The following is a 14638-nucleotide window of genomic DNA, read 5'->3' on the forward strand; positions in this document are numbered from 1 at the left end:
GGAGTAGTCTCACATCCTTTAATAAAAAAACACCATGAAGTAAGCAGATATCCTCTTTCTCTTTCTCAGTCACTTTGGCAACACAGCCACCATGGTGTGTGAGCGCTGTGACCCGTCCTGTAGCCAGTGTCAGGGTGGTGGTAGCGGAAACTGTCTGAGCTGCAGAAAGGGCTATGTCTACATGAAGCAGTGGGGGCAGTGCCTGCAGAGCTGCCCTCCAGGATACTACCAAGTCAGTCATTCCATGAGCTGTCACAAGTGTCACCCTACCTGCAAGACCTGCAACGGTAAGGGAAGCCTGTCATGTCTATTTATTTATTCTTATCTGCATTGTAGCTTATTTTTACCCCTCAAGGCTGATGGGAAATTGAGCCCCATTGAGCCGTGTAGACACCGAACTTTGTGAACTCGATAAGTCGAGAACTACACGTAAGATTTTCGAATTGGTGAAAATTCTACATCTGCTAAAAATCTTAAGTTAGAATCTTGATGACCTTGATGACATCAAAGGTCAAGTTTTCTGAAACTCTTATGAAAACAAGAACTTGAAAAAGATGTGACCTATGATTTTAAAATGTAAACCATATGTGCCTCTATTAGGAGGCTGAGGGGTAGCTGAGATAAAAAAAAAATTATACTAAATTAAATAGAGAACAATTTTTCTGGAACATGGAATAAATGGATTTTCTCATTGAATCTAATCTTAAACTGTAGCAAAGATGAAGGCCTATTGTAACTGCTCTTATCTGTCGCCTCTCTCCTCTCAGACAACAGCGCTATAGCCTGTAAGTCCTGTTATTTTGGCTACACGTTGATGGCTACCATGTGTACCGCCAAGTGTTCAATAGGCTACTACGATGCATCAGAGGTGACAGATCTCTTGTTTTTTTTATTTAGCAAGTGTTTTTGTTTATGTTCAAATCACTCATTAATCTTACACTTATCATATGCAGCAAATTGCCAGAGCTGACCAAATGTGTGAACCCGCAGATTCAGTCTATGTTTTCTTCTTCAGGACTCAAAGTCAGAGAACGAGAAACTCAAGTGCAGAGCGTGCCACCCGTCTTGTTTGGGCTGCCGAGGTCCCGGCATATGGAAATGCACCGTGTGCCACGCGGGCCAACTCCTCTCTGATGATGGCCGCTGCTTGACCTGTTGTGGAAATGAGATACGCCACAAAGAACAACAAATCCCCAGGGAGTGCTGCAACTGCAAGTCATCACAATGTAAATGAGGAGTCACACTGAGACACTGACTTCCAGCAAACACACCTCTACGATTAGCATGTGTGATCTTTTCAGTGAAAATCCCTCCCTTAGCTTTTTGAACACATACTCTCGCCATACTTGTTCATGGAAAATTGTGTTTAAGTGCGTGTGAATCCTGCAATACATCTGGCCCTATTTAAATAATTTAATTCTCATACAGCCCATGGATGAGTGAACTCCACTTCCTGTCAATGTAAAGACTTTTAAGTGCACATTTAATCCCTGAGATATCTTAGCCTTCTAGGACCTGGCGTCCACATATGTGGACATCACATTTTGGGTTGTCTAGACCACAGTACTAACTTTTGCTCTACAAGGGCCTGATATCCACTTACAAGGACATTATACTGCCACTGTTCTATCAAAATTATAAACAAATATCCTCATACTGTATGTGCATCTCATTTTTGTCAGAAACAAAAATCAGGTAAAAAAAAAAAAAAATCTGCCAATTCTTTGTTTTTACATTCATCAGGTCCCAATCAACCCAAATATCAAAGAGAAATTAAAAATGCATGCCATGGAAGCGTTCGGGTCTTAGGAGGTTAATATAAGATAAAGAAGTGTAGTTTCATCTCAGTTTTCTACATGATTAATGTGTAAAATTACTGATGAAAATCTTCTTGTTTTGCTGGAAATTTCTGCAGTGGATGGTAAATAGATTTGTGCACTTAAACCTCATGGTCTGCTCTCTCCTTTTCTTAGTCGAGTGCATCTTGGATGTCAACTTTGTGGTGCTGCAGGGGGAAGCTCAGAGCAGTGGAGCTAAAGTCTTTGCCTTCGTTTGTGTTCTCATCATCCTCTCTGTGGGCGGAGTGCTCTTTCTCATCTTCAATGCTCGGTCTAAATCCCGTGCCGCGACACCCAAAACCAGAGCTGGAGGGTACCAGAAACTGAGCACCAAGGAAAACACTGCACCACAACCTGCCAGCTCTTCATTTGGGGAGTACAACGACAGAATTATTGACGGTGACGATGACGAAGAAGAGGAAGATGATGATATTGTGTACATGACACAAGATGGAACGGTGTATAAGAAGTTCAAGTATGGGCTCTTGGATCAAGATGACATTGAACTAGAGTATGATGATGAGAGCTACTCGTATAGATGAAGAGAGCGGACAGGGATGGTTCTCCGTTTGATGTTTATTTTGTTTATTTTGCAACTTTGTTGCAACAATGCCTTTTTTTTGTAAAAGTAGAAACCGATCAGTCATGTTAATTTAATCCTTTTTTAAAAAACAATTTGTATTCCTTTAGAAAATATTTAATTTCTAACAGTTAATTAGCTGGTGGGGCAAAGCTATGTGTAATTATAATAAAAGACAAGCCTGGGAATGGAATTATGGGTATAATCAACATTTTTTGCTACATATTGAAAATTTGAACCATCATTGTTTCCTGTTTTCATATCTACACAGACATTCGTTTAATATTTTGGTGAAAATTATTTGGTTCTTTCAAGTTTGATAAACAGTGGGAAATAATGTTGTGGTGAAACAAAATGTTATTTATCTTTTTATGCTGAGAAGTGGCCTGTTGCATACATGTAAAAACTATAATAAACATTTAGAAACCGATCAGTATAGGATTTTTAAGACAGACACCTTTATTTGGTGATTTAAAAATCAGATGTCAGCCAACATTTTTTTTCCTTTCAGATACATGAAACAAAAACAGACTTCCCTAGCTAAGATAACATGCGCAGTTTAAAAATAATCTACTTTGCCCTCTACCCGACTCTGCTCGGATCAGCTTGTTGTTGAATTTAAAATGCCTTTTGCCAACAGGGGAGTTGCAGCGTGCCCTGTACAAACCATGCATTGAACTACTAACACTGGTGTTTCTCCCATCTCTTCTTCATTTTTTAAATTTTAATTTATCAACCATTATAAATGCCGACACTGAGCTATCGGCAAATGGCTAATAATAGCTGATAAATTGGCTCTGCTATAATAAAGATGCTCTGCAAACCTGCATGGGTCATCTAAATTAGGTTTGCTTCTTAAGTCACTATAAATGTGATTCAAGACAAACTTAGCTGGATTTCTTTGGGGGAGGTTAGCGTTGTCTTGTCAGTACTATTTAATACAAGTCACCTATATTAAATTTTAAGTGTTAATTTAATTGGAAAACAGAAATAGAACAATAATTAAATTATGTTAATGTTTGCAGGATTCAGCTTTGTCAGCAAAAGCTAAAACTAAACATCTTTGCATTTCACACACAATACTACATTTAATAGCACATACATGTAATATGCTTCTCTGCTTTGGCAACATGGGATTTTAAGCAGTCTTTAATTAGTGCTGAAATATCACCATTTTATTGTGTGAATCAGGTTAGAGGAATTCTTATCAGACTAGTGTGATTTGTGACCCTGTGTGGGTCACTTTGGATCTTTTCAGAACGATTTACAGTTGTTGTTTCCTTGTTTAGGCTACATTAAAATCTACCATGTCTGTGCAGGTGTTCAGACCTCCACACAACAGAGCAGAAAGATTCACAAGTGATCTTCCCACACTTTTCCTTAAAATATTTTTCTTACAGTTTGACTTTATTGTGACTTTAACGTAGCAGCTTGTTTGGTCTCGCTGAGATAACAAATCTTGTTCAGTCACTGAATGTGAAGTGAAAAGAGTTGGGATTTTTTTTTTGGTTCTTTATGTTAAATGTGCTGTGAATGGTTGTTTCATAATAAAGCTGGATTAAAATAAAATTTTAGTTTCTTTGCAATTATTTGAGAGTTCAGGGTTCATGTGGTTAAAGAATGGCCACAATGGAGGATGTCAAGATTGCACACACTCACCAGCCACTTTATTAAGCCTTTTAATCTTGAAAATATGTTTCAGAACTGATTTAATCTGAATTAACATGTATATCTGTGCATATTTGTAAAAGCTAATATGAGTTCAGTAACAATTCAGGTTGTATCAGCCAAAGATGTAATGTGGCAAAAAGTATTAACAGGTCAGACAGCTACATATTGTTTAATGTGGGTTTCTTGTTTTCATCATTTTTGAAAATACGTTGAATGTATATAAAGCCTTAAAAAGGAAAGAGAAGAAAAGAACTTTGATACAACTGAATTAAAATGATTTGATTTAATGAAACATGGATGAAAATAAAGGTGGATACGCTTTAATGAACTCTACATCAAGTATCTGTGGTCCCTGTGTAAACTAGACTAAATAACTGCAACATGTGAGACTAAAACACCAGACCGCCCTGCAGTAATTAGACTGGGGAGAAAAAAAAAAAAATTATCTATCGATATCACTATATCTTTGATAGGCTTGATAAAGCAGCACAATTAATTAGTTCAGTCCTTTGCACGCATTAGAAATGGAACAACTAAAAGGCATCTCACCAGCAAAAACAGCTGAGTGTACAACAAATGTCTTTTTTTTTTTTTAACTCTCTAAATAACATTTTAATATGTCTCATGTAACACAAGAGTTTATAAGAGCTGAAATCACATCAGCAGGCTTCCATCATCAGAGCTTCGAATGAAAGTAAACACTTCATTGTAAAAGCCGCACAGGTACACACACACACACACACACACACACACACACACACACACGGGGGGGGGGGGGGGGGGCTAACACCAGCCAGGGCTTTGACAACGGTTTCTGAATGTAAATATATTAAACGCTGACCGATGCAGATACTAAGAATAGTGTGCTAGTTTGATCTGTTCAAATTCTCATAAATTGGTGTTATACACTTCCACTTGTACTAAAAAGATCTTTTAGCATCTCCACCTGCCAGTGTTTTTTTTATCTGGAACAAAGCCATCGACACTGAAATGAAAAGGCTAAAGGGAGTAACAAATTCCCAACGTGCTTAAAGCCCTTTTCAGCCTTAGTGTTTATCTATAACTCACTGCTGATTAAAAGGACCGGTCACTGACAAGACAGTTAAGTGATACCTAAATCAAGATAAAATAAAAATAAAGATTAATAAAAGCCTTTGCTTAAAACATTTTAGGTAAACATATCTTTCAATAAATAACCATCTTAACCATTTTCTTCCTGCGTCAAAACAAAACTGAATTTCTGGCCAAGTGTACAAGTTTTAGGGCAGTGTCCCTTTACTTTCTCCTTTCCTGAAGAGGGACATGTAAGGAGAAAACAAGAAAACTGAAGCCTTTCAAAAAGCCTCAGATTGCACAATGTGTGTTTTTGTTGCAGATAATAATGCCCAGACCTTCTCTTTAACCGTCGCTGAAGCAGAAAAAAAGATAAGTCATGTATTTCCAACCAAAATAAATAGTGATCAGACACTTAATAGTCTATTTGTACCTTTTACACACAATATTTTACAACTGCCTCTGCAGTGGTTGCAATTACCTTAATCCCAAGGTCTGTTTTTAGTGCCTTCTCTAGTAAACGATTCCAAATATACAGCAGGACCGTTGAGAGGCAGACATAATCAGTCTGTGTGACAAAACCAGGCAGGAAGCTTAACAGCTCTTTACAAAGAGACACCAACAACATAAAAGAAAAACAGAATAAAAAAGAAAAGAAAAGAAAAAAGGATTGCTTATGATTAGGTCCATGTGCATGCATTGTGACAGCGAGGCTGAGCATTTACATAAACCTTTGTCTAATTCTGGTCTGTGTGAGTGTATCCACAGCACTGCTGTCCTAGCCAGCTGTTAGTGACCGTTCATAATAGTCTGTGACGTGGACGGGCTGGGCGTGGCGGGCAGGACTGAAGAGGAGTTGGCCGTGCTGGTGAAGAAGTTGTCATCTTTCAGCTTGTGATGCTCTGGCAGCTCCAGCTTCATCTTGGCCTCCTCGATATCACTGTTGATTGCTGCAATGAGGGCTTCTGTCAGGACGGAGGCAAAGGTGAGAAAAGTGTTATGAGAGTCGCGAAAAAGGGGATGATGGAAATGTATTCATTAATACTGAGCAAAACTTTAAAAGGGCATTACTGGCATCACACTACATCACTTCTGTGTTGAGATGAGTGTAACTAAAAGGCATACCGAGTGAGTTAAAGCTTCTTTCTGGGCGGATGTAGCCCACAAGGACCACACTGAGAACTTCTCCATAAAAGTCTTCTTTGAATTTGTGTATCACATGAGTCTCCTATAACCAAAAATGCATAAAGTTAGATAAGAGCCATAATTGACTGAATTGCTTTTTTGTATTAGAAAAATGTTACAATGTTGCATTCGCGCCTATCCTGCATCTGGGGAAAAGAAGTGACTTGCAAAATAAAAAGCCAATCAATGCCAGCGTGTGGAGGACACGCCATATCCAGACTGCTTTGTTGGACAAAATGATTTGAAGAATTTGAAGTTTTTAAATTAGTGCTGACAGAAATCAGTTTTTAGTCCAGATGTTGGGTTTTTTGGCATACATCAGGGTTCTCTCACAGTTTCCCAGCCACCCTTCCACTGAGCCCATTTCTGTTGAGGCTTCAGTGAACAGTTGATGCATCAACTAAAGGCCCAAACTCAAGGTTCTGCGTCAGGTCTTTGTAGATTTTTTCCCCCCCCATTTTAAATACGGTTCATCTGCTATTCTGTTTGTTCTCCACTTGTACAAAGATACAAAAATACTATTTTGTTTGTTAATCTGTTTTTGTTGGAATTATTTTATAGATTTTACAAAGAAATGGGAACAAATATTAACAAAGTGTCAGAAGATACAATTTAAAACAGATTCTTTGCTAAACTGTGTGTTGCGTTTACACATCACACTGGTTAATTTCTTCAGTTGTGTTTTTTAATGCTTGGATGACTCATAAGTCAGTTGTAAGTGGCTTAAACAAAAACATTCCTCTGAAAGTGGGGCCTGACAATGAGTGAAAAAGCAGGCAACGTTTGAAAGACCTGCAGAAAACTTAACATTTAGAAGATTATAAGAAAGTCAGAGTCCTTGAAAGCAAAAATGATGAGTGACAAATGATGGCAAAAGACTTTTGCACAGTACTTAGAACTCAATGTAAAACACATACAAACAGTAGTGGACAGTGTCAATGTGAAAATGACCTTTGGTGGAAAAAGTAAATACTGGTGAAGAAAAAAAAAAAAAAAAAAAAAAAAAAAAAAAAAAAATGGACAAATCAGTAATAAGAATGTCTACAAGCCATCTGCAATCCAGATGAAAAACAAACAAACAAAAACAACAAAACAGTTTAAACTAATACTGTCAAAATGATTTTATGCACAACATTATTAGAAATATTAAAAACAGACACAGGCGGAAAAAAAGGCAAGTTCACAAAGAAACAAATGCATGGCACTTTCTAGACTCGAAACAACCTCACACTAAGTATAAAAATAGAGGGGATAACCCATATAATTGACCACAAAAAGCATTTTAACAGTCCAAGCCTTTAGGGCTTTCAGTCTGTAGTGCACATAAGCTATATCTGTCTCTCTGTAACAATAATCGGTCTGAATCTACACTTTTGAGAGGAGGTAACATTTCTACACATTGAAAGGGAAGGGAACGCACAAGACAGACAGCTGCATTAAAATGTCTAAACACTGGAGCTCTCATGTCCATTTCTTACGCTCCTGTTATCTTCAGAAATCCTTATTTTTAAATCTGCTTAGTTTTACCTGCATATGCTAGCCACATGGCCATTTTAACAAGTAGAATACAGTTTTCTTTTCTACAGGAGATTCTGTTTTTTAAATTTAAACTTCTTCCCACTGTGAGGATGCAAAAAAGTATCCTTTTTTGATATACAATGGGCACGATTGAGACAGGGGAAATTCCCATCTGGTAAACTAGACCACAATTAAATAAATGAATTGCTGAGGAGATTTATGAAAATCCACCCTGACTAACACGTCTCAAATTGTTGACATGGTCATTAGCAAAAATAAGTATGTCGCTAGATGGAATAGACCAGTGTTCTTTAAAACCAGGCACATTGCATATGTACAAAGATTTGGTGTTGAGCGCAACATTATGTGTTTTGTGGAAAGGAGATTTCCCAGATTATTACACATGGTGATGGCTGGAAAACTGTCTCTCTCTCCACACACACACACACACACACTGACGGGGGGGAAAAAAAAAAAAAAAAAATCATATTCACCCACGGCTTAGTCAGATGACTTTTTAAAGAAGTTCACATATTCAGCTTAAATACGTTTGTGTGAAATCTAATTTTCCTCCCAAAGCTGTAGAATCGATGGACACTTATAACTAGATCATAATTAGCTTAGCCCTTTACTATCAAAGACATCTTTTGTGGCCACAACACTATGGCATTTAAGTGCTTACCATGGATTTCTTGGTATTTTTGTAGTAAGGGTTCCAGCCGATGCTCATCACCATTTTGTAGACATCACCATTACCCACACAAGCCCAGCCGTAGTAGATCCCTGTGCTGATATCTGCTGGAAGATTGTCCACCACGGAGTCTCGGAAGTTTGCTGTAGGTCAGAGGGAAACATCAGATGATGGGAATAAAAAGGATGCTGTGGAAGAAGTTTGAAGTGATTTTCTCGAGAAAATTACTTCAAACTAGAAGAAGACTTTTTATTTAACTAAAGCGTTCAACTGCTTTTTATGATAATGAAGGCCAGAAATGTTTGCAGAAAGCATTTGATTAATCTGTTAACTTCAGTGTATTCAAAACTGGTACTGTGAAACGAGACAAACTGCTTGAGAAACTTCTGTGGAGGACAAAAAAAATACATGAAAGACATTTATTACAAACAAACCGCATCCAATATCCTATGAAAGTTTGATTTTAAGCCAAAAATCTTGCAAAATGCTCAAGGCCATATAAACTCATGTGTTTTGGTTTTGTCCGTGACTGCATGCTGCCCAGAGCTCCATTCTGATCTCTTAAGAGTAAAGCCCACAGTTCATTAATTTGGCCATTTCTTACAGCAAAAAAAAATGCTGAACGCTGCCTGGTCAACAGATGTTTAAAATGCAGTCCTTATTAGTTGTTTTCAAAGCTATTGGACTGATACTGGTTAAGTGTAAAGATCTTAAACCCTAAACTTATAGGTGGTGTAAAACAAAAACTGAGCTTATTTCGAAAAGTACACGTGAGGATAAATGAAGTAATTAAAAGCTGTGAATCATCGTGACATTGTGGTAAAAAACTGAGCGATATTTACGTAAAAGGTGCAGAGCAGTTCAGTCGTGTGTAAAGGGGCAGTACAAAGAACAGTTGGACTAACAGAGTAACTGATCACACGAGCTATAACGCACATGTATTATATAAAATCAGACCACTAATGTTAACTTTGTCTACGGTTGTTTCCAACTACTAATTCCAACTACGTTATTTGCGTAAATCGGTGTTTAGTTAAGCTTAATTAAAAGCCCTGCAAACAAATGGTAAAATAGTCAACTCACCTGTGGGAATACCGAGTTCTTTGCTTCCCCTTCCAAATCCTCGAACGACCTCTCCCCGACAGAAGTACGGCAGGCTCTTCATGACTAGAGTCTGGGACAGAAGCTGTGTCTCTTGAATGAGCGCTACAGAATGACCTCGAACGACACACGGAAGTCCGGCTAGCTAAACAGACAGGACTACACGGTTATCTAACGCACTCTTTTTGCCCAAATTTTGCCCCTGTAGAGTTCAAAGTTCACATTAGTCTTTAGCTATTATGCTGTCCTCCTCGAGTAGGTTAAGGTTGAACCGTGAAAGTTCACTTACTATGCTATCAGCGCTAATAACTGTTAGCCTTACTGGAAACGAATAATTCCTAAAGCGGTTTTCTCCAAAAGTGCTGCTTACACCAGATCTGACAGACAGAAGTCTCCGCTTCAGACAGATCCACTCTCCGTATGACTGAGAAAACGAAGTACAGATCCTCACAGGTAGCCGGTTATATTACATGTGTTGCACCATCACATATCTGCGTCACGAACGCTTCGTCTGATGTCACTGACCGCGTGACCAAAGACGGACGAGTAGCCATGTGCTGCCTTCAGGTGCTGTAGGAAATATAGCGATTTCAGATACTCTGGCAAAGGAGTTGAGGAGATGTACGGACAGCTCGATTAGTTTTTAATCAGGAGGGTTGACTTGGCAGTCTTTTCTTTTATACTAATGCCACTAGTCAAAACTACATGAATTTGAGTTTGCTGGTTTGGGATGGCAGGTAATGAGCAACCACATGTGTATACATAAAAGCTGTACTATGGTTTTCCATGTCCATTTTTTATACTCCTGTTAGTATTATGTTATGGATTCATATATTGGGGATGGACCCAAGAGGAAAAACCCAAAGAACAACACTGGTCCGGCCGGGTTGAGTCAAACAATGATTTTAATGGTCACACGAGTGGGAGATGGACACCGTACGCAGACAGCCTCAGATCTCGCCTCAAAAACCACATTTCCATAGTTTTATGAAATCAGGGTATTAGAACGCCCCTTCATGCGTAAGACAGGCGCAATACAATCAATGTTGACAGTTTATTTAACACAGAAAAGAACATTCGCTCCTTCCCGAGGACAGGCACTGACTCCCACCTGTCTCCTGGAGCCAACTGTCCCCCTGCGGAGACACAACATTGCAGCTACAAGGATTTCCAAATTGATTAAGGTGATCAGTGTGTAATGCTCTGAATCAAGTATGTAATATTAAATGAATATTGTTTAATCAACTGCCACTACTTAAAACATAACAAAAGATATAACTGAATACAGAATCACAAAGAATAACATTATATCAGTGTTGTGTAAGCGCGTGCGGCCTTCTATGCTCGAAGCCTTTCCCCTCCATAGATCAGCCAGACATTCGCGCTAACTGTAGCTTTTAACCTTTATTAACTTGAGCACAACTCTATAATGAGCAACAAACTGCAATATGTGTGAGATGATCATGGTTACACCTGCAATGAAAGATCATATGATTATTCTGGTACCTGTAAATAGAAGATTAACCTAAGGTTATAACAATCACTGTAATGTAAAGGTTAATGTAAGGTCAAAAGCTTCAATAAATGTTTAATGCAAAGCTGATTATATGATTCTGATGAACTAATAATGCAGATACTAAAATAACAGAAAAACATCCCCTTTTTATCCCACAGATGGTTGACCCCAGGTATTAACACTTATCCAAAAAAAAAAACCCCTCCCACCTGATTTGTGAATATTATACAAGTGACATATTTCTTTATTTACAGGCATATTTTTTGTAATGTTTCATTGGGAAAGATCAGCTCAAAGTGTTGAAAGTGTTGCCATATGTCCTGCTCCACCCTCACGTACGTCTCTGTCACTCCTGACTTCCTCCTGCAGTATCACAATTCTTCACTTGGCACCCTACCATATGCTTTCTGTCGATCGACAATGACACAGTTCCAGTTTCTTCTAACCTTCTCTGCACTTCTCCATCAACACTCTAAAAGCAAACATCACATCTGTAGAGCTCTCTGCATGAAGCCATACTGTCGCTCACTGATCATCACCTCTCGTCTTAGCCTAGCTTCAGGAACTCTTTCCCACAGCTTGATGGTATGGCTTATGAACTTTATTCCTCTGTAGTTATTACAGCACTGCAGATTATCTGAGTTCTTGAAAAATCTGTACCAGCAAGCATTTTCTCCACTCCTCAGGCATCTTCTGATAGTCTGGATAAAAAGTCTGCTACCTTCTCTCCAAGGTCATTATAGTTACTATATATATAACTAAAGTAAAACCCGAAATAGGTGTGGAAAAACATTTTATTTAACTGAACTAAAAATAATAAAAGGGTTAGGTTAGTTCTTTTATATTTTAAACCAATTGTCTTTAAGGTCTGAGTTTTGTCACTGTCCTTTGCTGAATGAAACAGACCACAAGAGGGCAGCTCGAGGCCATTCCCTTACCAAATAGGGCCTGTGTAGACCTAACAGTTTTGTAATCTGAAATTTAAAATCTAGCAGTATGCTGTTGGGTAATTAATTTTGAAAAATCTGATTAAATATTTCAATATGAAATACATTTAAATTCCAAAATGCAAGCAATGGATAGATCCTATAACCAATACAGACCTGTGTGTGTCTTTAAGTAAAACAAATGCAAATACACAACACATAATGAAAGAGTAAAATTTTGGGAAGATGATATAAAACATTTAAAACATCTTTACACCTTTGAAATGGGGAGATGATGGTGGTGGTCTAATAGGAAATTTATTTATTTTTGTGATAAAACGTTAAAAGGACACCCCGCCCCCCGCCCGCCCCCAACAGTTTTTAGAGCGGAGCCATGCCATGAAATAATTCCAAAGTAATCAATGAAATCCTAAAATGGATTCTGGCAAATGGGAAGACTGTGTAATTCTGCCACTAAAGAGGTGATGACAGACTGGAAACTTCTGTGGTAACCTACTAAGGTTTTTAGACATGTACAGTGAAGGTGAGAAAAAGGTCTCCCATGTATGATTTTGATCAGTCTCTCCCACTGCGGTGGAGAATTTTTTCTTCAGTTAGATACCCAGGTCCTGTGGCTATTAGACCAAACGTGAACTTGAATTGAATTTGTGGGTTTGTGGCCAAATGACCAGTTAAACTTTGTGACAAACTTTGTGTGAGTATGAACATAATTCCTGGTTTTGTTTTTTGTTGTTTTTTCTTTTCTTTGTTTATTTCACGATGGCATTAAGGTGTCAAACGGATCTGATTTCAGTGTTTGAGGTTTATCACAGGTGATCACATCCCTATTACCATCTCCATTAACAGCTATAGTAGGGAGGAGTTTTCTCACACAGGACAAGATCCCTGACTGGAGGTCAATGACCATTCCCATCTGGAAGGGTCATGAGCAGAGATGGGCAGTAACGCGTTACTGTAATCCGATTACTTTTTTCAAGTAACGAGTAAAGTAAGGGATTACTATTGCAAAAATGGTAATTAGATTACCGTTACTTTCCCAGAAGCACGCTGCGTTACTGCGTTACTAAAACCATGATTTTCTTGTGAGAATGTCTCATGGCAGCGACGTAAGGGAGTGCAATGTTCATGACAACAGCTGTGTGCAGATCAACAATGGATAATATATCGAGTGCGGGAGAGCGTATGAGCGTGCAGCGTTTAAAGCGTGGAAAAAACTGAGCTTATTTTGAGTTTGATTCCGTAAAAAGTGACAAAAACATTAGTGTCCGTTGTGCGTGGGAAGAAAACTTCTTTTTACAGCGAAAATAACCCCTAAACATCCAAGCAAGCACCGAGTGCGCAACGACGTAATGGGAAATTCACAGAGAAACTCGTGGATTCTTCAACTGACCGCTGTGACACACCTGCACCAGGGTAAACTTCCGCCTACCACACTCCTACTTTACAGGTGAAAATATATGGCATTATTTTTGTGCCACTATTCTGAGCACACGTAAAAAAAAATTGAGCGCACGTAAAAAAAAGTTTGCAGGTGCAAGTGTTGCATTTTGAGGAGAAATTTATTTTGAGCGAAGAAAAGCTGAATTTGAGTGAACAAAATTCATTCCTGCGTGCAAAAAATGTATTTCAGTGTTTGCTATTATCCATACACACCAATGACTGTATAAAGCATTGATACACACACACAATAGCAGCCCCTCTCGCTCAGTTTTTGCATTTGCGCTCGCTCGCAATGTGTTGCTCGCACTCTCAACATTTCTGCCCGTGCGCACTCAACTCTTTCTCTACATAGTTATATTTGTGCCACAAAACCAGCCAATCACAGACTTGGATGCAAAAAAATCTGATTGGCTATTCTGGTCTCCAGTCAGCTCGAAATGACGAAATGCAATATCCCAGACTCCATTTCGTCCAAAACTCAAATGAGGCAGTGGCGGAGGAACACAGAGTGGCGGAGTTTGAAATATTACTCTTTCTGGGTCACAAAATAAACTTTTAAGATATTTTCATGCGAGAATGGTGCTGTGTAAACGTCTAATATCTGCTCGATTTATCAAGACATCACATATTTGCATAAGTGCTCTAACGTTTTGAATGTTGCATATAATTATATTTTTGCTTGATGCATAAAGTTAAAAGATTAAAACTAATAAAACAAGTTTTAAAAAGAGATGTTTCCATTTGATTACATTTTGTATGATGGATTATGCAGAAAAAGTAGAATTGGGCTGAAAGATCAATTGCTTTATCAACTATTCAGGTTGTAAATCGTGTTTTTAAAAAGTAACTAAGTAATTAATTACTTTTGAAAATAAGTAATCAATAAAGTAACGGGATTACTTTTTTTGGGGAAGTAATCAGTAATTAGTTACTGATTATTTTTTTCAAGTAACTTGACCAACACTGGTCATGAGGAGAACAAATCAGGGAGTGCAAAGTCAAAAGCATGGCTCTTTACCTGCGTCATTATTCAACTAATCAGATAGATGCACATTCTGATATAAAACTTTGTGTAAAGCTAAGATAGATTACTCTCTT

General features: G+C 38.2%; 2 protein-coding genes across 2 annotated transcripts in view; one reads left to right on the plus strand and one right to left on the minus strand.

Annotated features, from left to right (window-relative positions):
* Window positions 1–4069, plus strand: part of pcsk5b (proprotein convertase subtilisin/kexin type 5b) — an 81010-nt gene extending 76941 nt beyond the window's left edge. Inside the window, exons 34-37 of the mRNA XM_040031579.1 lie at window positions 70–287; window positions 768–868; window positions 1016–1226; window positions 1974–4069. Of these exons, the coding sequence (XP_039887513.1) occupies window positions 70–287; window positions 768–868; window positions 1016–1226; window positions 1974–2380 (937 nt within the window). The 3' untranslated portion in view covers window positions 2381–4069. The remainder of the gene's footprint in view (window positions 1–69; window positions 288–767; window positions 869–1015; window positions 1227–1973) is intronic.
* Window positions 4070–4357: 288 nt separating this feature from the next.
* Window positions 4358–10150, minus strand: rfk (riboflavin kinase). Its single transcript, XM_040031580.1, has 4 exons — window positions 9620–10150; window positions 8528–8679; window positions 6268–6370; window positions 4358–6107 (listed from the first exon to the last, which is right to left on the minus strand). Exons 1-4 carry the CDS (start codon window positions 9699–9701, stop codon window positions 5932–5934), a joined length of 513 nt encoding a protein of 170 aa, XP_039887514.1. The 5' UTR covers window positions 9702–10150; the 3' UTR covers window positions 4358–5931.
* Between the last annotated feature and the right edge of the window lie 4488 nt (window positions 10151–14638).

This window comes from Simochromis diagramma, unplaced genomic scaffold (assembly GCF_900408965.1).
Source record: "Simochromis diagramma unplaced genomic scaffold, fSimDia1.1 OVJJ01000284.1, whole genome shotgun sequence".
NCBI lineage: Eukaryota > Metazoa > Chordata > Actinopteri > Cichliformes > Cichlidae > Simochromis > Simochromis diagramma.